Source organism: Crocuta crocuta, unplaced genomic scaffold (genome assembly GCF_008692635.1).
Source record: "Crocuta crocuta isolate KB4526 unplaced genomic scaffold, BGI_CrCroc_1.0 scaffold9, whole genome shotgun sequence".
In the NCBI taxonomy this organism is placed as follows: Eukaryota; Metazoa; Chordata; class Mammalia; order Carnivora; family Hyaenidae; genus Crocuta; species Crocuta crocuta.
Genome location: NW_027551567.1, coordinates 2,098,644 through 2,125,380, shown reverse-complemented (window position 1 = coordinate 2,125,380; position 26,737 = coordinate 2,098,644). Strand labels below are relative to the sequence as shown.

The 26,737-nt window shown below is 46.1% G+C and overlaps 1 protein-coding gene across 2 annotated transcripts; it reads right to left on the bottom strand.

Annotated features, from left to right (window-relative positions):
• Positions 1-153: 153 nt before the first annotated feature.
• On the bottom strand, positions 154-26,737 carry GABRR1 (gamma-aminobutyric acid type A receptor subunit rho1). 2 transcript variants are annotated; one of them, XM_077750286.1, is made up of 11 exons: positions 26,616-26,737; positions 22,776-22,794; positions 14,241-14,275; positions 12,097-12,203; positions 10,361-10,428; positions 9,153-9,376; positions 8,291-8,373; positions 5,234-5,374; positions 3,195-3,347; positions 1,583-1,779; positions 154-447 (listed from the first exon to the last, which is right to left on the bottom strand). In XM_077750286.1, exons 1-11 carry the CDS (start codon positions 26,735-26,737, stop codon positions 154-156), a joined length of 1,443 nt encoding a protein of 480 aa, XP_077606412.1. The 2 variants fall into 2 exon arrangements, with proteins under 2 accessions (XP_077606412.1, XP_077606413.1); XM_077750287.1 differs by lacking the exons at positions 14,241-14,275; positions 22,776-22,794.

Here is a 26,737-nt window from a genome sequence, read left to right as displayed (position 1 = left end):
ACCAGTAAGTGTCTTGTCAATGTCGTTTTGGAAAGCTGGAGAAGGGTCGGTAGTGGGGACTTAGAATTTCATCATAACCTTAAATTACTCTCATCACACAGGTATTTCTGTGGTATATACAGAAGAATGTGAAATGTACAGAGTTACAGGCCCTTATGAGAAAATAGACCAGTATATTAAATTGAATAAAATGTATGCCGCTGGAAAAATTATCCTGGAGTATTTATCAATGGCATGGGTGTCGATCCTCATGCTCACATAGCTGCTTCTCTGACTTTTCCTCTGGGGGGAGCTCGTCTCTGAGGCCAAGGTCAGCTGCACCATCATCTTGTCTGGCTTCTCTCCATTCTCCGGCGTGTAGTTGCCCAGGTCATTAACTTCCCCATCGCTGTAGCTGCCATCTAGCAGGACCCCGCGTGGCTGGGGTATTCCACAGGTGCAGGGAAGCTGCAAACACAGCAAGCACACGCTGGGATGTCAGCTCAGCTTCATCTCTCAGAGTCCTTCACAAGAAACTGCAATAGTGGACGGGGTTGCCTTTTCTAGTTTCTCTTTTTTCCAGTTAGGGGCAGGGCGCGTGGGAAAATAATGATGGTGACACTGTAGTCATTCTAAAAGAGCAGGCATCCGTTTTTGGTTGAAGTCTGCAAAGCAACTCTTAGGAAACATCATGTTGCATCAGAGACCAATGAGAATGTTCATGATCAGCTAATTGCCCTGTTCTCCATGAGATCATAAATGGATGAAAACACTGATAAAATGTTTTCAGGTAACATTCAGTGTGTGATGTGTTGAGATGGGGATTGAGAGGTGTAGCGTTGGGGCACCTGGGTGGCTCAGTCGGTTAGGCATCCGACTTCAGCTCAGGTACGATCTCACAGTTCGTGAGTTCGAACCCCACGTCGAAGCCTGGAGCCTGCTTCAGATTCTGTGTCTCCCTCTCTCTCTCTCTCTCCCCTAGCCCACTCATGCTCTGTCTCTTTCTCAAAAATAAACATTAAAAAAAAGAAAGAAAGAAAGAAAGAAAGAAAGGTGTAGCATTGTGGAGGAACTTCACTCCTATTTAATTCTAGTTTTCTGGAAGAGATAATCATGTGGCTGCAGATAGAAGGAAGAAAGGAAAGCCAGGCAGGAGGGAAGATGATTGAGAAAATGATGGGAGAGGTACAAGATCACATATGAAAGGAAAGTTCCTAGAATGGAGGATGTACTTTCCTGAAGGTTTTTTAATCACACCTCTGTGTTCACAAATAATTTTTCCACCGTGTTGAATTGTCCTCTATGTTTAGCACTAAACAATGAACACCACCAAGATTAAAGGGACTGTGTCTTAGTTAACTTGGCTTAGCTCCTGGTATATGGTAGGTGCTAAATAAATATTGAAATGACTGAAAGATGTAGCCCAGGGTAAATTTAACACTGTGTTAACATGTTATTTTGTTTGCTCATCACACCAACTGGTGGAGAAGATTGAGGATGGGGTGTCACTACCCCATTTTCCAGAGAAGGTCTGACCTTCTCATGGTCCGGAGCTGGACCAGGCTCTATCCCTGAGCAGACATTTTACTCATGGTAAGGTTACCTTTTCCCGGAGCTTCCGCTCCTTCCGCTCCTGCACCGTGGTCAGGTAGTTGACGGCTGCGTACTCTAGCACCGAGAGGAACACGAACACAAAGCTGACCCAGAGGTAGATGTCCACCGCCTTGATGTAGGACACGCGGGGCATGGAGGCGTTCACCCCTGTGATGATGGTGGACATGGTCAGCACGGTGGTGATACCTGCAAAAAGAGTGAGAAATAAGCCTGTGTTTGTCTTTCAGCAGACACACTAGGTGGCTTCATGCCTCAGTTCTTTGTCCTTTCTGCTCGTTGGGCCTAAAATATCTCCATCCCTGCCCCTCTGTCTAGCAAACACCTACTCATCTTTCAAGATTTAGCTTTTATGAAGCTTCTCTTACTCCTCCACTCCTCCTGCTCACCCTTTCCCCACTCCGTATACACACATATTCACTAGAGCCAACATATCACTTTGTCCTTCTGTAGAGAGCCCCCCCCAAACATTTTGGCAGCAAGACATTTATTTATTTCCATTCAATTGTTTAAAGCAGAGACTACATATATGAGCAGGTGTGTTTGTGTTTCTTGTAACTACTTCTCCACAAAGGGAAACAAGTGCACAAGGTATATTTTCATATCTGTCTTCGTTGCTCGTCTTGCAGTCTTGGGCCCGTATGATCAGTGGTCAGGGCAATTCTGGCACCCACCCCCGTGCTGGACCCGGCTGCCATTCAGCAATGTTGACTTGAAGACTCAGAGGTCAGTTTTACCAAGAATGATGTTAACCTCATTTAGTGGGGATTAGATTTTGAAAACCAGATTGTTTATTTATTTAGCACAGTCATTATTCAAGCGATAGAATAACTATTAAAGGACAGGGTATTTGTCAATGGTGTTTGTCTGGGATTTCAAACTAAGCTCAGAACGTTTGCTTGGCAAACACCAAATCACAGGGGACTGGGGTAACCTTAAGGGCCAGCTCCAATTCAGTGTCACTAAAACCTGAGGGGAGGGGTCACCCTCTCCCCTGAAGCCTCTAAATCATCTGAACAACAGTGGGCAGGGGTACGACCGAGTGGGTGCAATATTTAAAAGTGGGGAAGAGAGTTGATAGCAAATAGCTATCCATGGAATGCTTAAAGAGTAGGGATTTTCAGATGTGAATATGTATAAGAATTACCAGGAGACTTTGTTCAGAATGTAGGTTCCTGGTCCTTTCTCAGAGATTCTAATGCTCTACATGTGGAAGGGGCCCAAGATTCTTCATTTTTAACAATTTCCCCCAGAGATTCCACCGCAAAGATCCCTTGGGCCACCTTTTGAGAAATCCTGTTAGAGAATGTGATTTTTTATGCAGGTGAGCAGAGAAAGCACCCACACGCTGGGACCACTGACCCCAGAATGTGGTTCTAACAAGACTGAAGGTGGGTTGTTTGCATGAGTATCTGTGGGGTCCTGGAAATAGTTCTGCCACATACATTCTTAATAATGGCATTTTGCCTATGAATCGATAACCTGGTTTTTCCAAGTTATAATGCCAAGGGGGATTTAGAATCAATTTGAAATGAATGGTTTTTATCTGGAAGAAATCACTTGTGTTTTCAGATGCCTGGAATGCGCACTTGAGTTTTCCTTACCTAAAGGGACTCTGGCGGGCACAGCTCTGCGGTCAATCCAGAAGGACACCCAGGACAGCATGACCATCAGGGTGGCAGGGAAGTAGGTTTGGAGCAAGAAGAAGAAGATGTGGCGTCGCAACGTGAAGTTAATGTACAGACGGTTGTACCAGCCTGGGGGACACAGGAAGACAAGGTAGCACACACCACTCAGCTCCTTCACACAACACATTGTATCTGGGGAAGCATAAGCGCCTTAGACACTTCTCTGTAACCTTGCCATACCTTCATAAAATGGAAGTGAGCAAAAACCCATGGACTAGAGTGATTATATGATAACCTGTGCCACATCGGTGAGTCCCTCTCAAGAAATCCTTGGCTCCTGTCTTCTACATAAAAGGAGCCCCTTGAGAAGGCCATTTAAGACCTATTACTCATCCTTTGGGACAGAGCCCAGCAAGGTCACCATCACTTGGTTACTTGCTGGGAATGCTGACTCTCAGCCCCACACCAGAACTAGTGAATCAGAATCTCCTTTTAATGATACTCCCTACATGATTTATATGCACAGTAAAGCTTGAGAAACATTTATTTAAACAAGCCCCTTTGGATTTCCTTATGGAGGAAAATGTGTCAAAGTTAAAATAGCCAGCTAACTATGACATTGCATTTAAGAACAGTGATAAGTCACAGGCTCAGCTATGCATTAGCTCTGCCCTCATGTTCTCTACAAGGAAAAAATATGAATGGAGGAGTTCTAAGGAACAGAGGAAAGATGGAAAGAAAAGGAGAAGGCAGGATAAGCTGGAGATGACAGGGACTGAAAATAACATGGAGACTTGGCGACATTAACTTGAAAACTTGGCAGCCCAGACAATTATAATGCAATAGTGATCAGTGTAAAGCCGTCCCAGAAAGTGCCTGCAGAGGCGCTATAGACTGGATGTGTTCCCCACGGATTTGTATGCTGAAAACCTAATCCACTGTGTGATGGTATTTGGAGGTGGGGGTCTTTGGAGGTGATTACATCATGAGTGGGATTAGTGCCCTTATAAAAGAGACCCCAGATCGCTCCCTTGTGCCTTCCCCCATGTGAGGACACAGGGAGAAGGTGGTTTGCCTATGAACTAGGAAGTGGGCTTTCATCAGACACTGAATCTGCCAGCATCTTGATCTTGAACTTCCCAGCCTCCAAAACTGAGAAGTAAATCTCTGTTGTTCCGAAGACACCCAGTCTGTAGTATTTTGTTATAGCAGCCCGAACAGACTAAGCCAAGAAGAAATGTTAGAATGCTATGGATGAAGTGAGGACCCCCTGAAAAATCAAGACTCCAGAGTGATGTAAACAGACGATGAGATGTGTGTTGGAAATAAAACAGTGCCTGTGTTACAGATTAGAAAGACTTAAAAGGTTGCACTCCCTGGTGCAGTCATGCAATGTTTTGGGCAATAGAAACTTCAAAAAGATTTGAACAATATCATCCTGAAAGATGATTAGCAAGACAGAGGCAAGGGGTGGAGAGAGCAGTTCCCCTCACCTGCTGCCTGCTGCCTGCTGCCTGGAGGAAGACCACAGAGCAAGCCCTCAGGCAACTAGAGGGGGTGAGGTCATCCTGACCTGAGCACCAAGGCTCACAAGGTCATAAGGAGGACCTGTGCAAGCAGTATAGTTAAGAGAGGACTGTTTGGGGTGTGGGTGGGGGTGTGGGTGGAGAAAAGAGAGAGAGAGGAGTGGTTGAGTAAAACAGGGAGAATGGAAATCCACAGACCTAAAACTGAACGTTTGTTGCCTATAGAGGAAGGGGCCCTGGAGATCCTATCGGGGTGAGATGCCAGCTGCTAAACTTGCAAAGTAATTGGCTCAAACAAACCGCCTCTTATAGCTTCCGTTTGAGTCCTTACTAATATTTCCTAGGTTCACTTCCAATGTTTGGCTGGTATCTGAAAACCCCCTCTCCCCAGTGTTTGCCATCCTGATTTAGGGATTTCCACCTCTGGCCTCAAATCCAAGTGCTCTAGCTCTGCTCACTTGACAACCGGGCCCCCAGCCCCACCCCCACCTGTGCTGCTGTAGAAGGCCAGCTTAGCGGTGGTGTGGAATTCTTGGATGAGGAACTGTGAGAGCGAGATCCGCTCATCTGTCTTCAAGGAGTCGTTGCCTTTTTTCCAGTACAGCATGAGGTCATCCTCTGTATAGGCATCTGGAAAGACGGGAGACAGCATCAGGCACAGCCGGGTGGGCGTGGGAGGATGGGCCAGCCTGTGGGGCTCCATGGAGGCAGCTCCAGATCTCCCACCCAGACGACTGGGAATGTAGTAAGAGAGTTTGAATAAACAAGCCACAGTCTAAACAAAGCAAAACAAAATCCACATTAACTCTCCCCAGTCTTCCAGAAGTCATCAGAGCCAAGCTCTCAAGCCTAAATGCTCATAATTCCTGCAAAAGTACTCACGCCACAATTCAGCCTGCCATTTGTTAGGTTAAAACAAATAACTTTGCAGGGGGCGCCTGGGTGGCTCAATAGGTTGAGCATCAGACTTTGGCTCTCCTACTCTCTCTCTCTCTCTCTGTGTCTTTCAAAAATAAACAAACATTTAAAACAATGAAGTTGGGGGGTGCCTGGGTGGCTCAGTTGGTTAAGCGTCCGACTTCAGCTCAGGTCATGATCTTGTGGTTCGTGAGCCCCACGTCAGGCGCTGTGCTGACAGCTCAGAGCTTGGAGCCTGCTTTGGATTCTGTGTCTCCCTCTCTCTCTGCCCCTCCCTGCTCACGCCTGTCTCTCTGTCTCTCAAAAATAAATAAACGTTAAAAAAATGTTTTTAAAAAGGAATGAAGGTGCTCTACTTGCAGATCAGACGTGGTTAAATTGCTGCAAAACTACATAGGGTTCAGCCTTACAAACCCAGGTTAATTGAGTCTTTTCTCCTTTCAAAGTGTAGTAATGCATTCACTGATGGCAAATACCTTTTAATACTCTCAGGTAATAAGGGGTGCATCCCAGCAGGAAAGGAGCCACATAGTGACGGCAGCAGGACACAAGTCCCTTCTCTGCAGGCTTCCCCTTGCTCCTCCTACCCAGGGTAAAATCCAAGTGATTCCCGCATACGGATCACACCCTCTGGTGCTTCACTTCCTAACTGGTGCTCCCGCTTAATAGCAAACATGATATTCCAGCTGAACAAACCTACCTGCGGCCTAGACCGAGCTGAGGCAAAACCTCACAGTTGCTGGTCCCGTCTGCTCACGTGCTAAACAGTGCTTGCCAGAACTCCCTGATGCCCTCTTTCATTCCTCTATTTTGCTCTATTTCTTACCCTTGACCTGGGTGATGGTTGGTTTCATGTATCCAGCCCACTTGGCTAGGCTACAGTGCCGTTATTCAATCAAACACGAATCTAGATGTTGCTCTGAAGATGCTTTGTGGACGTGAAACCTACCACCAGTTCACATTAAGTAAAGGACATGATCCAGGATAATCTGGGTTGGCCTGATCCAATCAACTGAAAAGCCTTAACATCAGACCTGAGGTTTCCCCAGGAAGAAGAAATTCTGCCCGTGGAGAGCAGGATCAGGTCCCACCTGAGGGTTCCCAGCTACTCCTCTCGACAGCCTGCCCTGCACATGTCAGACTTGCCTTGCTGACCCCCATGCTTGCGTGAGCCGATTCCTTGACACTAAATATCTCTTCCTATGTATCGCTGATATCCTGCTTCTCTGTGGTACCCTGACTGATGCAACCTGGAAAAAGCTACATTCCTGATGGAGCCGCCTGGGTGTAGCAGGAAAAACAAGGTTCTGGAGCCAGTGAGTTTAGTCCTTTTTAGTACTATGTCCTCATGCAAGTTGCATCCCTCCTGTAACAGAGATAACAGTAACCTTCTCACAGGACCTGGTGAGGATTACATGACAGCAGGTGGCAAGTCACTATGCAGTGGGTAGGCACTTCCTTGGTCCTGGCATTTATTACTCCCTTTCCCCACATCCAGTGCCCTGAGGAGCTGTCCATCTGGCCCCTGCTATGTAGGCTGTCCTCCTCAGCCCCAGCTGACTGGAGCCAGGGGACCCCTGATTCATTGCCACAGTGCAGGTAGGCTTACAAAGGGGTCCTGGGCCAAAGAGATTCCTCACTAGGGCGTGGTCACCAGCCAGGAAGGGCCAGCGGGCATGTGCTGGAGTGGACCAGCTCGAGTTATGGGGGAGTCCAGGCTGTGCCCACCAGTGGAAGCACTTGGGCAAAGATTGAAACACAGAGCAGCTGTGTGGGGAGCTGGAGATGCAAGCGGTTAGTCCTTGATGCCGCCTCAGGCTTGCCCTTCCTGGGGCCTGCCTGTAAACCTGTCCAGGACTTCCGTGTGTGCAAGTGCCCCAGTGCCCCTCCGGCGTGCCTGAGAGTCTCAAACATCACATGCGCTCACCTTGGCAGCTCCTTCTGCCAATTGTTACCAACTTGTTTTTGTCAAGAAATCTTTTCTTCCACAGAAATCTTATTCGGAGGAACAATTAAACAGACCGAAAACAAGCTCTCTGGATGGATGGTGTGTAGAAACAGCTACAGAAGGAGATCCACATTTGCTGAGCCCTCTACTCCCCTCCCAGCTCGGGTTCCACAGAACCAAGTTTAAAACCATTGCTATAGTACATTAAAAGGGTTTGTAATGGGAACACAAGGTTTTAGTTTCAGATTTATTCCTTATTTCAAAATTGCTCTGGACTTCGGTTTAATATTTTAAAAAATCACTTGAGGGGCATCTAGGTGGCCAGTCAGTTGAGCATCCAACTTTCGATTTCAGCTCAGGTCATGAGCTCACAGATGGTGAGATTGAGCCCCGAGTTGACTCTGAGCTGACAGTGAAGAGCCTGCTTGGGATTCTCTCTCCCTCTCTGCCATTCCCCAAATCACATTCTCTCTCTCTCTCTCTCTCTCTCTCTCTCTCACACACACACACACACACACATGCGCTAAAGAAATAAACTTTAAAAAAATGGAAATAATAGTTGAAAAATCGCTTAAAAGTGCAGCCACGAATGAGGAGCACATGCTGTTCCTCTTTTGAGAGTTACGAGGGTTTTGGATTACTCGGGGTCTGTGTGCTGATGTCCAGAGCAGTCTACTCACAACTTTCAATTTCAAGTGAGCATGTTTGCGTGTCCAGGGGAAATCGGCTGAAGTCCATGTTGCACATTGCAGTCACTGTAACCCTGGAAACAAAAAGACAAAATCCAAACTTTCAGAGGCTGCAAAATACAAGTGCAAAATGATCAACAGAAAAGGCCTCTGTTTCCTTCCCATATAACTGCCTCCTTATAATTGATAAGCAAGGTGTCAAGATTTAGGTAAATAGTTTCTGTATAATAAAGTCACTGGAATACTCTAGTTTTTATGTTTAACTCCAGTGTCAGGGTGAGGCAAATAGTCTATCTCTGCAAAATTCTATCACATTCAAGCGTATTACCAAAGCAATGGCCTCAATTAATATAAAAGTGTGAAATAAAAATTCATGTGATAGTGTTTCTTGAAAGAAATCATAGGAGCATATATTGTTCTCTTGTAGATAAAGTCAAATTTTTCTGTTCATTTATTGATTTTTATCAAAATTCGATATTTATATACAATGTATCAGAAATATTAATGAGGGGAACCTGGGTGGCTCAATCAGCTAAGCATATGATTCTTGATTTGGGCTCAGGTCATGATCTCACGTTTTGTGGGTTCGAGCCTCCATTGGGCTCTGCACTGACATTGGGGAGCCTGCTTGAGATTCTCTCTCTCTCTCTGCCTCTCCCCTGCTTGCACATGCACTCTCTCTCAAAATAAATAGGAAAAACATTTTCTGAAAAAAGAAGCAGCAGCTAGCTATTCAAAGCCCAAAAGCAAAACTGCAGGTGTGATTGGTCAAATGCTTTGCCGTTCTGCTCAGGGTTCAGGTGTACAAGGACCTAGCAGGAGAGGCACCGCCTGAGGGCCGAGAGGGCCTCACCGGAGGCTGTAGAGCACTTTCCCATCCGGCTGGACCCGCAGCATGACATTGTCCGTGGTGGTGTCGTGGATGAAGGAGCGCTTGGAGTGCACGAAAAACATGTCGGGGACCCAGATCTTCTTCACCAGCCGGCCGTCAAACGTCATGCTGAGGTTGTTGGTGCTCGGGAAGGACAGCCTCTCGTCTCTCCAGTAATGCCTCAGATAGAGGGTCATCGTGAAGTCCTGGAGGGGAAGGGCAGAGAGGAGAGCCCCACACACTGAACCTACTGGGTGTCAGCAGGACACTGTGCACCCCACGGAGCCATCACCGGCTGCGAATGCAACAGCAGAGTGGAGGTCTTGCTTCTAGTCCCCGGGCTTTGCTGCAGCAGGAGGGGGACCGCAGGGGAGGGACACAGCAAGAGACCACCAGCAGGACCTCTGTGCCTGAGCCCCACTCCATCCCCTGCCACGCGCCTCCACATGACAAGGCCCTAGTGCCAGTGCTTGTGACCCTCAACATGTTGGGGGCAGTGGGGGGCTGGGGTGGGGCTAGGTAAGCACCCCAGCTCCTTGGCCCTTCAGCTGGGACAACTGTGAGACGTGTTCTCTGCTGACTCCCGGAGTACCCCCAGTGGGACTGAGAGTCATAGTAGTAACTGGCTTGAGGGAACCTGTCTTTGTGCTTCCTCCCCACCCCCATCTCGCCTCCCCCCACTCTCTTCTCGTTTTTCCTGGGATCGCCTCTCAGGTGAACGACTTGTGCTAGAATGCTTCTCTCAAGTCTGCTTTTTGGAGAACCCAAACTAAGATAAGGCTGTAAAAGGTCTCGTAAGTCAAGGAGAGGTAGAACATTCCATTTTTCCACCTAAACTCATTTAAAAGGGAAAAAAAGGGACACTTTTCAGCAATTCGTCTGCATCTCCACAGCCAGATATAAGATCTACAGTTGTAGGATATTGGACAGCTACAACCATGGACGATACTGTTCTCTGAGCCTTTGCCCAGAGAACACATCCCGGTGACAAGGCACCGGAGGCAGATCAACTTTGTCATCCGGCTCTGCCTCATATCAATTGGGCAGCTTTGGGCAAGTATCTTCACCTTCCTGAGCCACCTATAAACTGAATGTGGGCATTCTCATAGCCAGAGAGTAGGGAGACCCAGTGAGTCAGGCTCTGTGTGTGTGAATCCACCTGTCGCAGCCCTAGAAACAAAAGGACTTACCATGTCGACCTCAGAGATGCTGTCCAAGCTCTCCACCTGCACATCCACACCCACAGCAATGGCTGGACCTGCAAATGGGGCATGGCAAGAACATTTCTTCTTTTTCTTGAATTTGTACTATGGAAAAGACAAGCATAGGAGCGTTTCCCCCCTGGAACCCCAGGTTCCTCAGTTTCCTGTCAGGCTTGAAGGTTTGGTGTCCCCACATGTCAAATTCAAATGAAGCCAGAAATCAAAGGGTTGAATTGTAGGCTGTCTCCCTGGAATATTCCAACAAATGTTTAAAAAAAAGTTTTGAGGCGCTTGGGTGGCTCAGTTGGTTAAGTTTCCAACTTCAGCTAAAGTCATGATCTCGTGGTTTGTGAGTTTGGGCTCTGTACTGACAGCGCAGAGCCTGTTTGGGATTCTCTCTCCTTCTCCCTCATTCTCTGCCCCCCTACCCCGCCACTTGTGCTCTCTCTCTCTCTCAAAAATAAGTAAAAATTTAAATTAAAAAATTGTCTTCTTTGTCGGAATCATTCAGGTGATTCTGAGACGATGAGGTTAATATAAGGCTTTCTTCTCCAGTTGCACCTGCTCACCTAAAGTACGAAGGGGACCTAGCTCAAAGCTGGGTCTAACCTAAGGAGTAACTCCTTAGCATGGGATCAGCCACTTTACTTTTTATATTTGCCTCCTGATTTTGCAGCCTCTGTGTCACGGAAGCCAGTGTGTCTGTCTGGCCATGAGAAAGGCTCTACTGGGTTAATGGGTGCCCAGAATCAAAGCCACATTCAGGTCATTAGCCAAGCCCACACATCTGCACCTTTGCCATGTTCCAAGGGCATCGTGATGTACCAGGGTGGCCTTTGGCATCTCTAAGCCATGAAACCTTAATATTCATAAAGGGAAGGAGAGCATTATAGGGGGAGTAGATTGCTGCCCCCTTTTCTCCCTGCTTTCAGGCATGGGAGACAGGCATGGAGACGACTCAGATTATCATGGATTGAGGTAGGTTTGGCTCCAACAGCAGCAGGTCACAGATTAAATAAAGACTCTCTTCTAGAATCTGTTTATTCTTTGGGTGAAGGGGGCTGGAAAGAACAAAAACATGAGAATGATTTCTAAAATAAATTTTTTATTGCAGGAAGAAACCCATATGGATGAAAACCCAGTTTGACACTAAGCAGGCTAAAATCCAGCAGCTGCGAGCTAAGCTTCAAGTGCTGTGACATCCCTCTGCACTAGATCATTATTTTCTCAAGCTATTTTCATTTAATTAAACCCAGCAGGCCACACTCTGCCCCCAGATACACATCCCCAGTTCTGTCTGCCAGCTCCCAGATGAGAATGAATTTAGTACAAGGTTGTGGTCTCAGAGCATTTTCAGGAGATGGCTTTGGGCTGTAGCAGCCCCATCGTCCCCTTGTCCTTCTTCCCGCAGCCAGCTGCCGGCCTCACTGATCCCAAGCCTTCCTTGTCAGAAGCAGTGGCCCGAGGACAGATCAGCTAGCTTATTACCCTTGCCATCGGCCAGCAGACACCTCCCAAGAGTGTGTTTAGCAGGGACCACGGTGGGGCTGGGCAGGGGTGATGCTCGGAAGACACTGTGGGCTCCATCTTGGCCACCAAGCACAACAGAGGCAGACCTGACCAAGGGAGAGCAAAGCTGGGTGGTCCCTCGCTTTGATTTCTACCCATGCGCAGGTGGACAGACCCGAAAAGAGACGACGACCACTGTGGGTCGTGTCGCGTACCTCCAAAGCCAGGCCTCATACTGAAATCGTGGTCGTCTATCCTCAGAAGCTGCTCTGATTTTGTCAGTGGCGATTTGGTGATATCAGGGCTTCGTTTCAGAATTGGACTGCCAGAGAGGAGAAACAGGTCAAGCACATTTTCCAATCAAACCAGAATAAACATTTTTTTGCATTCAGATCTGATCTTGACAGGTTCAATGGGATGTATCATTTCTTCTTTTAAGCTAGTGCATATCTCCTTTCTCTCTCTCCAGCTTTCTAGAGAAATCAACTGATCCAGAAGGTCCAAGATAGTAGTTTAGAATCATAACTAAGAAGCTTTAAAAATATCCCTGGCCAGGCCCCACCTCAGAGTTTTGGATTTGGGTGCTCTGGGAATGGGGCCTAGCAATTAGTATTCTTAAAAGCTTCCCAGATGATTGTAATGTGTAGCTAATGCTGAGAACTCCTGGTCTTGGTCTAAGAAGTCTAATCCCCTCCAAAGCACCTAGGCCATTCCTGGAGGGTTTGAGCTAGAGGGGAGAGGAAGTGGGTGTGGGCAGAGCTTGGTACCCTTGACCTCTGTTGGCCCATTCTGTGGAAAGAGGATGGACTTGCCCTTGGAAATGTCCACCATCCTTATTCCATCGGAGGCAGCTTCTTGTTCTGCTGCTGAATTATACCTAGGGCCATTTTTATTTATTTTTACATTTTCTAAATAGGTAATATATTTACAGGGTTGGACAATTTTAGAAAAGGAAATGCAGTGAAAAGTCACCTCCCATCTCTGCCTCCATCTACCACCTTCTCCATCCACAGGTACCTCTCTGAATGATTTTTTTGTCCCTTTGCAGAGTTTCTTGTAGGTACAAGTAAATACAAATACATGTTCTTAGTTCTCCCCTTTTTAAGACCCAAAGTTAACATATAAACTCTCCTGATTTTTCTTTTTCTTTATTTAAATATTCTTCGGATTTTTTCCCCATACCTAATTATCCTAAGCCTCTTGTTCTGTTTTATACTACATAGTATCCATTATATGGATGCACCATAATTCACATGATCATTCTCCATTGGTAGATATTTGAATTGTTTCTAGTCTTCTGCTATTACAAACAATGCTGCAATGGCCTTGAATTGTCTTCATCCAGCCATCAGCACAATCTCGATAATTGACTACCTTCTCTGCTCCTCCTTATGCTAACACTGGTCACGTGTTCCCGTCAGGGTGCCGTCACACACACCTTCCCCCTGGATGCAGCGGTTCCCAAACTTTGGTATATATCAGTATCTCCTGGAGGGCTTGTTCCAACCCAGGTTCCTGAAACTCCCTTTTCCTCTGAGATTCCTAATTCATTATGTCTGGGCTGAGGCTCAAGAATTGCACCTTTAAGAAGTTCCCAGATGCCCCTGATGTCACTGATCTGGAAACAATACTTTAGGGGCCGCTGCCCTGGCTCATTTTATCCTCAATATATATGGTTTCCTCCTTTATAACCATCTCTGTCCACCCCAAAGTCCTTTGCCATCTTCTTTCCTAAAGAAACCCTTCTTCATTGTGGGGAGAAAAAAATGTGGCAGGGAGACAGAAAAACAGGGCTCTGACCTCCACTCTGATGCCGTCTGCTTGGTGCCTTTAGGCAACTTGTTTCCTGAGACTTGGTTTCCTCAACTGATAGAAGGTAAGCTCTGCGACCCGACCCGACAAGGGGTGTGAGGAATAAACGAGATAAAGTGTGTGGAAGTACTCTTTAAACTCTAATGGTACACAGATGGAAGGACCCATTGTCATTACTGAGCTGGTAAGGAAGTTTCCTTCCAAAGTAAGAAAACTAATGTGCTCACAGCAAAGGAAGCACTTCTGGGAAAAAAATTGAACTAGTGAACCAGGACCAAGCTGCACTGCTTATGCATGTAAGGGAGGAAGAAGCTAGGGGCTTCGAGAGGAGGAAAGCTGGTCCCCGTCGCCTCACTCATCTTCTCTCTCACCCAGCTGGAGCCGGGAGCCCTGCCATTTTTCCTGTCCAGTCCTCCCTTCCTCTGGTGCCCCACCTTCTGCCTCCGGCTCCTTGGCCAGGAGTGGGGGCTGCTGCTGAAAATTACCATAGGTGACGTGTGGGGGAAGAGATGTCTTTAGAACGGTGTGCATGTGTCGATGGCCACGCTTGCCTTGTCTGTTGGCATCTTTGTGTGCTTCCATCTCTGTGTACAACGAAAATTAAAAGCAAAGGCGCACTAGAGACAGTCTAGGTACTCACATCAACAAAGTACTCTTCACCCTTCAGATCTACTGCCCATTTTGTGAGAATAAAATGAAAGGAAAAGAATAAAACTATGACACTTTAGCCTTTTTTTTTAATTTTTTTTTAATTTTTTTTATTTATTTCTAGGAGAGAGAGAGAGACAGCGTGAGCAGGGGAGGGTCAGAGAGAGAGGGAGTCACAGACTGAAACAGGCTCCCGGCTCTGAGCTGGCAGTCAGCACAGAGCCCGACGCGGGGCTCGAACCCACGAACCGCAAGATCATGACCCAAGCGAAAGTCGGATGCTTAACCGACTAAGCCACCCAGGCGCCCCTAAAAACATTGTTTTTAAATAACATTTTCCCCTTATATGCCCGTGTTGAAAAAACTATAAAATTGACCTAACCATAAAGGAGAAAATAAACCCATTCGAAAATAATCTTTCCCAGGGCACCTGGGTGGCTCATCAGTTAAGCAGCGGACTCTTGATTGTGCTCAGGTCATGATCTCACAGTTTCATGAGTTTGAGCCCCACATCGGGTTCTGCTCTGACAGCGTGGAACCTGCTTGAGATTTTCCTCTCTGCTCCTCCCCTGCTCTCCCTCTCTTTCTCAAAAATAAATAATAAATTTTAAAAAAGAAAGACTCTTTGTAAGGACAGAGAGAAAAAAAGAGGAGACACTGTAACTTGCTTTTAAATTCAAGTTGCAATATATCATGAAATATTCTACATGGCATTGGCATCTTGTTACCAGCCAGGAGTATGATTATTCAATTTTTTTCTGAGCAGGCTCCACATCCAATGTGGGGCTTGAACTCACAACCTCCAGATCAAGGGGTACATGTTCTACCAACTGAACCAGCCAGCCACCCCTGATTATTAATCTTGAAATGAAGTATGACTCACAGAAAATAATTGGAGTACTTACTATCTTCCAAGCACTATACTAACTTACGTTACATGTATTAACTAGGGTTAGTCCTCATAACCTTGAGGCAGGCTTTATCATTATTCCCATTTTATATATGAGGAAACTAAGACACAGAGGGTCTGAATAACTTAGTAAAAGTGATGGACTGAGGAGTCAAACCCAGACGGTCTGGCTCCAAGGGTTAGCAGCAAGGTTGGCACAGTGTTTTGTTGGAAGATCTGATTGCCTGGAATTTGGGTTAGATGCAAAAGGTCCAAGCTTATCTTTCCCCTCACATAGGAAACTAGCATGGACTCTGCCCAAAACTGATACCCACTCATTTATTGAATGAGCCCCTGGGAAGTTATGAAGAAAGCATAGACATGTCCCAAGTTATGATGATATAGGATGACATTTGAAACAGCTTTTCAGGCAGTATAGTTTTGGGGTGTACATTTAAAAAAATTTTTTTACGTTTACTTAGTATTGAGACAGAGAGAAACAGAGCATGAGTGGGGGAGGGGCAGAGAGAGAGGAAGACACAGAATCCCAAGCAGGCTCCAAGCTCTGAGCTGTCAGCACAGAGCCCAATGTGGGGCTCGAACCCACAAACTGTGAGATCATGACCTGAGCCGAAGTCAGACACGTAACTGACTGAGCCACTCAGGTGCCCCGGGTATACATTATTTGAACACCCATGTTCATTCTATCCTTTACGACAGAATGAAAAGTTCTGTCCTATGGTACATCTTGATGTTTCCTTCTTATAGCTCCTAGTCAGCTTGTATGTGGATGGTGTTTTCCCAAAGCACATTTCAGAGGCTAGATACAGCAGGGTTGGGAACCCATGATGAGCAAGGGGTCTGCTGGAAGTCTCCCTCATTCGCTTAATAGCAGAGCACCTGATAAGTTACACTTCACTTTGCTGATGAGGTCATCCCTGAGAAGATAGAGAACTTAATTTTGACAAGGAAGGAATATCTTCAACTAGCTAATAGAAACACTCTTTTTCTCATGGCATTGCAATAGCCACGTATACATAAAGGCTCCTTCCCCGCCTCAGCTCCCCCTACTTCTGTTCCCCACTTCTTGCAGTTGCCGGTTATGTCTCTGCTTTTGTTCCTGCTGTCCCATCTGTCTGGAAGGTCCTTGCCACCATTCTTCACACTCCTTACCCAGACAATGCCCTGTGCTCCCAGATCAAGTATCACCTCTTCCTGGAAGAATTCTCAAGTTTCCATCCTTCCGGCCCAAATCAACACTTCTCTTCTTCACATGCCTTATTAGAATGTGCACCAGCCTGTGTGGCCAGGGGCCTTCTGACCACTTCACGTACTTCACCATGAACTCTATCAGGGAGGGACCTATCTCATACATCTCTGTAGCCCCAGCTCCTGGCAGTGTGCAGAACTCAGATTTCACAAAAGTACATACAAAATATAAAAGGAGAAACAAACCTAAAGGTATATCCCGAAGAGTTGAATGGACCTGAGAGGAATGTGCCAAGGAGGCCAAGGCTTAAACAAGGTGAGACTCAAGAAAGGTGCTAAAGACAAGAAGCTTTCCTTAAAGTTGTTTTCTGAGCCAGGAGAGTCGTCAGAGGGATATATGCTGCTTGGAGGGGAGGGAACAATGGTAATGAGCGATTAGGGTCAGGCTGGGACTCTGCTAATAGAATCCAATCTCCATCAGAGACTGGCCTTCAAGTTGGGAAGGGAGCAGTGAAAAGAAGCAGCTGCTGCCCAGCATAGCGAAAATGCTGGCATGAGATAATCTAACTCAGAGTATCTCAGTGTGAATGCACTTTGGGGTCACCCGAGGAGCATGAAACCTCCCAGGCCACACCCCACACCAGGGATGGGACCCAGCCGCCAACAGCTTTCTAACCTCTCTGCCTATGTTGAGAACCACTCACTGTGCTAATTGTTTTTTGTTTTGTTTTGTTTTGTTTTTTTAAATGGAACTCAACCCTACCGACCCAGATGTAATATAGCTTGGGAAACTTAAGGATTCTGCAGCAGAGAAAATCTGGAAAATAAGAGAGAGGCCAGAAAACCGAAGATAGGAAAATGCTTTCTTTTTTTTTTTTTTAATGTATTTATTTGTTTCTGAGAGAGAGAGAGAGAGAGACAGCATGAGCAGGGGAAGGTCAGAGAGAGAGGGAGATACAGAATCTGAAGCAGGCTCCAGGCTCTGAGCTAGCTGTCAGCACAGAGCCCGACATGGGGCTCCAACCCACGAACTGTGAGATCATGACCTGAGCGGAAGTCAGATGCTTAACTGACTGAGCCACGTAGGCGCCCCAGAAAATGCTTTCTTGATCATCCAAAGAACAAAGGGTATCATGAAAGCTGTGGAAGTTGATCTCCAGGTTGGTTCCTGGCCACATGCTAGAACTTCTATTACAAAGACAACTTAGGAACATTGCTGTGTCCCATTCTGTCAATGGCATGAAACCGGTGAGAGCTCAGACAGAGCAAGACATCCTCAAATGATACCCGCTCCCTGGCTGGGGCCTCCATCTGGCAGATCCAGGGAGTGTCACTGGGTGATGTGCGTAGTGCAACTGTCCTCAAAGCAGGGACAAGCCCTAAGCGGGTCCAGGTGGAATGAGAGTCTGCACAGAAGCCTCTTATCTGTGCCCTTGACAAGAATGGCATTGGTGGGCCCAGGGTCCTTAGGGTTTTCCTGAGCTTTACAATATCCGAATCACTTTCCCATAGTTTGGCTCACACAGTCCTTACAATAACCTTGAGGTGACAGGCATAATTGACTCCACTCTACAGAAGAAACAGACTTGAGGATGTCACGTGACTTGTCCAAAGTCATGGAGTGGGTATGTGGCAGCTCCAAGTCCCAAAGCAAGGCCTTCTTACCATTTGGGGCCATCCTTCCCACTACTGCCCCACCTAGCTGAGGGGCTTTGGGGATAGATTCTTGGGGTTGCCTGTAGCCATGCCTGCCCAAGCCAAAACTTCAAAGGAAACCATCATGGACACACATCCAGGGTTCCATCTTATGGGAACGTAAATTCCAAGCTATAATGGTAAGTGGGGTAAGGGTTTGGGAGTGGGTGCTCAGCTGGCTGTTTTATATGGATGGCCATGGAACATTTCCCTGAAAGTGACAATCCAACAGAGGCCTGAAGAAGATGAGAAAGCAACCTCCTGATGCTGGGAAAGAGTGGCTAGAGGCCATGAGGTGAGGCCGCACAGGGTGCTCCAGAAGCAGCAAGGAGGCCCGTGGGGCAGTAGAAGGGAGGTTGGGGAGGAGACACCGTCCAGACCAGCCGAGTTTGCTCTGCTGCTTTCCTGAGACTGGACACGGGGCTGCCCTCCAGTGTGCCTGCTGGGAGTAAGGCTGCTATGATATGGGTATTTTTTTTTATTAAAAAAAATTTTAACATTTATTTATTTTTGAGAGACAGAGCATGAATAGGGGAGGGGCAGAGAGAGAGGGAGACACAGAATCTGAAGCAGGCTCCAGGCTCTGAGCTGCCAGCACAGAGCCCGATGCGGGGCTGAAACTCACAAACCATGAGATCATGACCTGAGCCGAAGTCAGAGGCTTAACCAACTGAGCCGCCCAGGTGCCCTGCTCTGATATTTTGTACACATTGCTCTCTGAGGCATTGACCTAGCAGGGAGGACACCTGCCAACACATGGTCTCAAGCCCCAGCTTTTCTGGCTGATGACAGAACACCATATGCTTCTGCTCTCTGTTTCTTTTCCTCTGCTGCAAAATAAGGGATTGGGTCATGGGGGAGCTTGGATACCTTTCAAGTCTGTTCCGGAAGACATCATCCCTATGGTATATTTTTTTTTAAATGTTTTATTTTTATTTCTAGGAGAGAGAGAGCGTGAACAGNCGAGATCATGACCTAAGCGAAAGTCGGACGCTCAACCGACTAAGCCACCCAGGTGCCCCATCATCCCTATGGTATTAAAGGCACTTTATTGTGGCTGTGGGTGGCTGGCAATGTGGAAAGGGTCAGTCCACCGGCAGAGCCCCTCAAATATGGTTTTGGTTTCCTCACAGACCCCCAGCACAGGGTGTGCGTGAGTGTGTGTGCACGTGTGCATTTAACTTTTATTTCCCTAATAAGGATGTTACCACAGTGTTATTTGTATTACATGTCTTGAATTGCTATAGAGGCTGGGCATTTTTCTACATAGTGCATAAGTATTCTGTATTTTCACTTGGGGGTAAATAGTTCATTTCTTTCAATTTCCTACTAAGCGGATTTTTAGGTAAGTAACCAATAATCTGCGTTTCAAACCACAACCTCTAAGAATATGTGACGGGTAATTTTATGTGTCAACTTTGCTAGACTGTGGTACCCAGTTTTTGGCTAAACACAAGCCTGGATGTTGCAGTGAGTTATTTTCAAAGATGTGATTAACATTACATTAGTAGACTTTCAGCACAGCCGGCTGCTCTTCATGGCGTGGGTGGGTCTCATCCTATCAGTTGAAGGCCTTAAGCGAAAATGCGGAGTCCTCTGAGGAAGAGGGAATTCTGCCTCCAGACTGTCTTCAGAGTCTAGATGCAACATCATCTCCGCTGAATTTCTGGACTGGTACCTGCCCTGTAAATTTCATACTTGGTAGCCCACACAACCACCTGAGCCAATTCTTTCAAAGAAATAAATCCTCCTCCCCACCTCTCCCTCCATACATACGTATGTATTTCACGACGTCACGCAATATATCTATGTAACAGATAGATACATATGACATGCATCCTACTGCTTCTATTTTTCTGAACAACCCTGACTAATACAGGGTGTGAATACTCATTGACACCTAAGGTCTGCACACCTGTGCAGACCTAAGCTTCCTGGAACCAAGAGACAGCAGAGGTTGTGTCTGGTGTGGGTGGACCAGCCCAATTTCATTTGGCTTCTGATCTTATCTCAGAGTCCTAGCTCACGGGCATCTGATCAAGCTTTCTTCTTGCCACCATGACCGACTTCTGTTCCCACCAACCTGGCAGGTCGTTGGCACACAGGCCTGGGCCCCTATCACCCCCGGTGACAGGGCACAGCAAGAACATGCTGACCTATGTACCTACATGCCTTTGAACACTTTAGGCTCTCAATAAATGTCTTTTGAGTGGAATTCCCATCATTAATTAAATGTATCAGCTGTTAAAAACACAAAACCAGGGGCTCCTGGGTGGCTCAGTAGGTTGAACATCCAACTCTTGATTTTGGCTCAGTTTATGATCCCAGGTTTGTGAGATCAAGACCCACATCAAGCTCCGTGCTGAAGTAGAGCCTGCTTAAGATTCTTCTCTCCCACTGTCCCCCTCCCCTGCACTGTGCACTCTCTATCTCTCTCTAAAATTAAAAAAAGGAAACGATTTAAAAAATTAAAAAATAGAAAACCAGGGTGCCTGGATGGCTCAGTCAGTTGTGTCTGACTTCAGCTCAGATCATGATCTTGCCGTTCTGAGCTCAAGCCCCGTGTCAGGCTCTGGGCTGACTGTTCAGAGCTTGGAGCCTGCTTTGGATTCTGTGTCTCCCTTTCTCTCTGCCCCTCCCCCACTCATGCTCTACCTTTCAGGCTCTCAAAAATGGATAAATGTTAAAAAAATTTTTTAAATAAATTAAAAATAATTTAAAAATAAATTAAAGAAAAACAAAACCAAAACAGGCAAGCAAATAAAGGGTATGTTTGTCAAGGAAACAGCTTGCAATGCATTTTGGTAAGTGGAGTTACTGAGTTAACTTCTCTACCTACCCCCACCTCTCGCCCTCTCACCTGGAAGTGGAACAGGACCAGGTCTAGAAGAGTGAGGGGACTTGATGTCATAGTAATTACAAGTCACAATCACTTGTTTGAAGTTAGGCTTTTTCGATGAGGCAGCTTACAGTATGGGAAGGGACTCAGATTTGGCACCAGTCAGATTTCAGTGTGAATCTCAGGGTAGCCACAAACTACCTATAAACCTTGGGCAGGTTACTTGATCTTTCTGTGCCTCAATTTTCTATAAGATGGGGAAATAATACTAACTTTATAATATTGCTATAAGGATTAAGCAAGAAGATGTTTGAACCACATAAAATGGCTGACGCTCAATTGGTTTTGACCTAGAAAAATATTTTCATATAATTCTACCCGCATCTTACATCTGTCAATAGCATGTCCTCTTCTCCCTTTATCATGGTGAGAGTAGGGCACTGGACACGGAGAAAAGAGGGGTGTGGAGTTCTGAAGGGATTTTTCATGAACTGCCACAAGCTTTGTATATTTGGGGGCCTTTCTCTTCTCATCTTTAAAATGAAGGAATTTCTAAGGCCTTTGAAATTCTGACATTCTATAAAAATTATTTGATTAAATGTCTGTCATCCCCCACTAAACTCAGCATCTCAAGGGACCACCATTGCCTGCACCAAGCCCTGGACACAGTACCTGGAGCATAATGTAATGACTACATATTTGTTGGGCAAATGAAGTACAAGGATAGCAAGAGTCAGAACCCACTCATTTATCCATGCTTAACGCTTCCTGAGTGTCTATCATGTACTGGATATCGTACTTGAACTCAGGGAGATAAGAATAAAGATGCTAGTTGGGCCCTTGTCATCCACTGGACCCTGCCCTCCCCACCCCTCCCCCCCATCCATATGTTAAAGCCCTAACTCCCAGTGTGACTATATTTGGAGAGAGGGCCTATAGGGAGGTAATTAAGGTTCAATGAGATCATAAGAATGGGGCTGTGATCCAATAGGACTCGTGTCCTTACAAGAAGAGGAAGAGACACCAGGGGTGCCCCCTCTGCCCCTGCTGGCAAGCACAGAAGAGAGGCCGTGTGAGGACACAGCAAGAAGGTGGCGGTCTAAAAGCCAAGAAGAGAGCCTTCACCAGAAACCGAATTTGCTGGCACCTTGATCATGGACGTCTAGCCTCCAGACCTGTGAAAAAATAACTGTGTATTGTTTAAGCTGCCCAGTCTGTGGTAATTCATTATGGTAGCCTGAGCAGCCTAACACAGCGCTCCAGGAGCTCATAGTCTAGAAGCCAAGGCAGATGAGGGGGAAGTGCTAACGTGAGAGATTAGTCCTCTGAGATGGGACAGACCGGAGCTGTGGAAGCTCAGAAGTAAGTCACCCAGTTGAGACTGAGAGGCAGGGGTGGAGAAGGAAGGTTTCTCTGAGGTGACATGTCTGGTGAGCACGGGAGCAGGAAAAGAAATGAACAGGAGAAAGAGGAAAGGGAAGAGGGTCCTGAGCATGGGGAGCAGCTTAAGCACAGGCCTCAGAAAACCGTAAGACTGAGTGGCAGGTAATAACTGGACAAGAACCAGGAACACAAAGAAGAGTCAACAGTTGAAGCAAACCATCTGAAGAACGAAGGGACAAGATGAAGCGAGAACACTACTCACTCACTTAGGAGAAACTCAAATTCCAAGACACTCAGGGCAATCAGAGACCCAGTTTGTAACTAAGTGGCTTGTGCTTTGTCAGGACAGGGATTTGACAGCAAACAGCTCTTGCCTCATCACCACCTTTCCCCTGGCCTTCCCACTTCATCATGTGAACCCGCTGGGTCTCTTCTGGCCTGAAAGCTCTTGCCCATCAACCTTACCAGTCGCAGCCTTTCCGGGCAAAGCCAAGTTTTTTGTACGAGTTACCTCTACCTGCCCCAACTTCTTCCCACTCTCCAGCCCACCACCCCACTCTTCTTTTCTCTGAGATCATCAGGTGGCTCTTGGCTGCTGTATATCCGTGTGATCTGACCCTATTGTTCAATCCCTCCTTCTGGAAACCGTTACCACTTTGTACAATGCCTCTCCGGTGGGTAAGCCTTTGGAGGGCGAAACCTGTATCCTATTTAGTCATCCATGAAGCGTTCATGGCCCAGTGTCATGCCGGCCCTGTAACAAGCATCTGACCACTCTTGAATAAATGGCTCTTTTGGCCTCTCTGACACCCTTCTATTCCAGTCGTGCACCCATTTCTCTGGTCCCTCATTTCCGGTGTCCTTCACCAAGGCTCCTTCCTCTGTCTTTTCCTTAAATGTTCCTGTCCTTGATCCCCAAGGTTCTGTCCTTGATCCTTTTCTTATTTCATGCGACATGGTGTCTTTGGGTCACCTGGTCTACCACCTCCTGTGAGGACTCCCATCAAATCTGCATCTCCAAGCCTGATTTCCCTCCTGAGCTGCAGACCTGGAGGCCTCTGACTGGACAGCTACCTCTTAGCATCTTGTGAAAGCACATCCACGTCCACATGCTCGTACGAAATGCCTCTTTCCGCCAAATCTGCTCCTTCTCCTGTACTCTTTCCCTGGTCCCACCCTCTACCCAGTCACACAGTCCAAATACCTACTAGTCCTCCACGCAAGCTAATTCTGACAATTCTAGCCCCTTAAAGCTCTCAGGTCCATCCCTCCCAGTCCTGTTCCTTCCACGAATATCCTACTTTAGGCTTTCAGCCTCTCTCACCTGGGTTAAGGCTTAGACTCTGGATTGCTTTCTCTGTCTCCCCTCTAGCACCCTTCCCAGACTCCCACCACACTGCTACCAGTGTGAGCTCGCCAAAACTGGAGGTCCACTGAAGCTATTCAGACCCTCTTTACCTTCAGAATAAACTTGAATTCTGTAGTATAGCAAAACAAGTATAATTATAGTACTTCTGGCTTCTGGTAGATCAGTTTGCCCTCCCAGCGCAAGAGCTGGCATTTGTCCCAGGGCCTGTGGTTTAGACAGGTTATGCCTCCATTCCTCCAAGGAGGAGGGAGAGACAATAACAATTGATTCTTCTTAGAAACACTGTTCAATGCCCTGGCATTCTGATATTTATCAAACATGATTTGTGAAAGGCATTCCACCTGGATGTGCCTCCCATGGAGATCTTGGGGAAAAGCACTTAAATAATTTACCAGGGTGCAGGCTACAGTGAGGCAAGTGAGGAAAAACCCTAAGGAAGCAGTCTCTGGATCGTGCAAGTGCCTCCTTAAATTTTGCACCATGGACACTTCACTTGCTTCACCCTGTTGTGTGAGTATGTTCACCTTGCTTCCCATTTCATTAGGATAAATTATGAAAAGAAGCCTGGATACAAATGACTAGCAGCTTATGAGTTTAGAATCTGGATGAAATTATGTGAGCCCTTTAAAAAATCTAGGCTACATACGGGTCCCTGGATGGCTCAGTCAGTTAAGCATCTGACTTCAGCTCAGGTCATGATCTCACAGTTCGTGAGTTTGAGTCCCACCTTGGACTTCATGCTGACAGCTCAGAGCCTGGAGCCTGCTTGGGATTTTGTGTCTTCCTCTCTCTCTGCCCCTTCCCTGCTCACACTCTGTCTCTCAAAAAGAAATAAACATTATAAAAAATGATAAAAATGTAGGCTACATAAAAATAAAATTTAATCTGGTTGGTGGATACAGAAGTTGGGTCCACCGTTCTGGAAAGCAGTTCGACTAAATATATTTGAAGCTTTAAAGTTCTTGTGCCATTTGACCCAGTAACTTCCTCTGTTCTAATTAAAAAATCACATATGTAGGGACACCTGGCTGGCTAAGTAGGTAGAGCATGTGACTCTTCATCTCAGGGTCTTGAGTTCAAGCCCCATGTTGGGCATAGAGCTCACTTAAAAATAAACATGTATTTAAACAGCCATTCTTATGTACAAAGATATTCATGGATGATATTTATAATACTTAAATAGTGGTACATTATACATTATGATACATTATAATGCAGTCACTCAAATGATAATCATATAGACTTTAAGTAAGCATGCAGACAAAACCATATTAAATATAATAAGTTTACAAAACTGGATGTATAGAATAATCCCTAACTAGTTAATACTCAGGACATGCTTAGGAGGAAAAAAAAAGACTGAAAACAAAGCACAAAAATGTTAACAATGTCAACATCCTTAAGCTTCTGAGTTTGGGGATTATGGGTGATTTTTGTGTGTTTCTAAAACATTTTTCCCCATTTAAAAAAGTTTAAATAATGGTCATGTATAACTTTCATAATAAAAATCATGAAAATTCTTTTAAGTAATTTTTTTTTTTTTTTTTACAGAAAATCTGTTTCCTCTCTGGGATTTCTCTTCATCATTGGTGTTTATTAGTTGGTCGCCACTCCAACTCTAGTTTAGGAGAGGCTGAGAAGTTTTTGACGAGACCCAATAGGGTTGGTTGCTCTTGTTGCTTTTAATCCTCACGAGCACATTTGGCTCAGATAATCGCTATGGCTGTACCGTTCCACAGATTCCACTGTCTGCCCAGGCATCTTCTGACTCTGACGGAACCAGGGCATATGGCTTGTACAAGGCAGTCCTCTCAGCAGTCCGGGACTTACCGTGATCCCTGAATATTTCAGCTCTTAGCTTTGTGATGTTGCTAAAACATCCTGAAAGGGGGGCTGTGAGCTGTAGCTGGTGGTCAGAAGCCCATGGTGGGGTGTGGCTGGGGTGGGGAGGAGCCTTTCAAGACCCAGGAGGGGGACACAGAGGAGTTAGACACCCAGCTCTCTCATTAGCCCTGAATTCTAGAAAGCTGGATTTCCTTCCACATAAATTGATATTTCTGACCTCTATTCATATTTACATCCAGAGATAAAGAGACCTGGAGCTTAATTTGGACCTGACGCTGATAAAGAAACTGAGTCAAGATGCCCTTACTTCCTCTTTCCTCATCAGTACAGAGAGCTGGATTAGGTTTTCTCCAAATGGGCTATTTTATTGATAAATGTTGGGCAAGCAGGTGTGCAAGTGTGCCCTTAATCACCAGCACTGTCAACCGAGCTGCCTGGGAGGCCCAGTGCCGGAGGACGTCTGTCTCTGCCTAAGCTGCCACTCGGGCACTGGTTCGGCCAGGGTGGCACGTACCATTGGCATCGAGCAAGCGTCTGGTCTGCAGGCATTCCATCCTTGCCCCCTTTCCATTTCCTGGTAGAGGACGATCTAATGATCCATCTAGCCAGACAGCTTGAAGAAAGCTGCCTTGTTTTCTTTCAAAAGATGTTAATAGGGACTCACACATCTAACAGAAATAATAAGAACAAGAGAATCATTTTCACTAATTAGAGGTCCCATTGAATTTGCAGACGTGTTTCAACCTAGGATGCAGACATCAAATAATTGCCCTTAATTAAACAAAAAAAAGTGCACGCATATATTCTTTTTTCCCAGAGTCTACCGTTCACCCAGGACAATTCATAAGAGATTTAAGAATATGTAAAGATAACACTATATCTCATTTAGCATCATTAAGAAACAACAACATAATTTTAACTTCCTAAAAGAGAGGAAGCAGGAGAACAAAGGGAAAGGTGGGGAAAGGCATCCACATAAAACACAGTATGATGGAAATGATTCTGGAGCAATAACCATTGGCTCTATCCCTAAAAGTCCACTCACCTGCCCTTCTTAGACATGTCGTGTACTTCTTTTCCTCGCCAGTGCACTCTGCTTTCAGTGGCCAAAACCCATCCCCACCACAACAGGAAGACTCCAACTTTCATATTCTGGACAGCCAACAT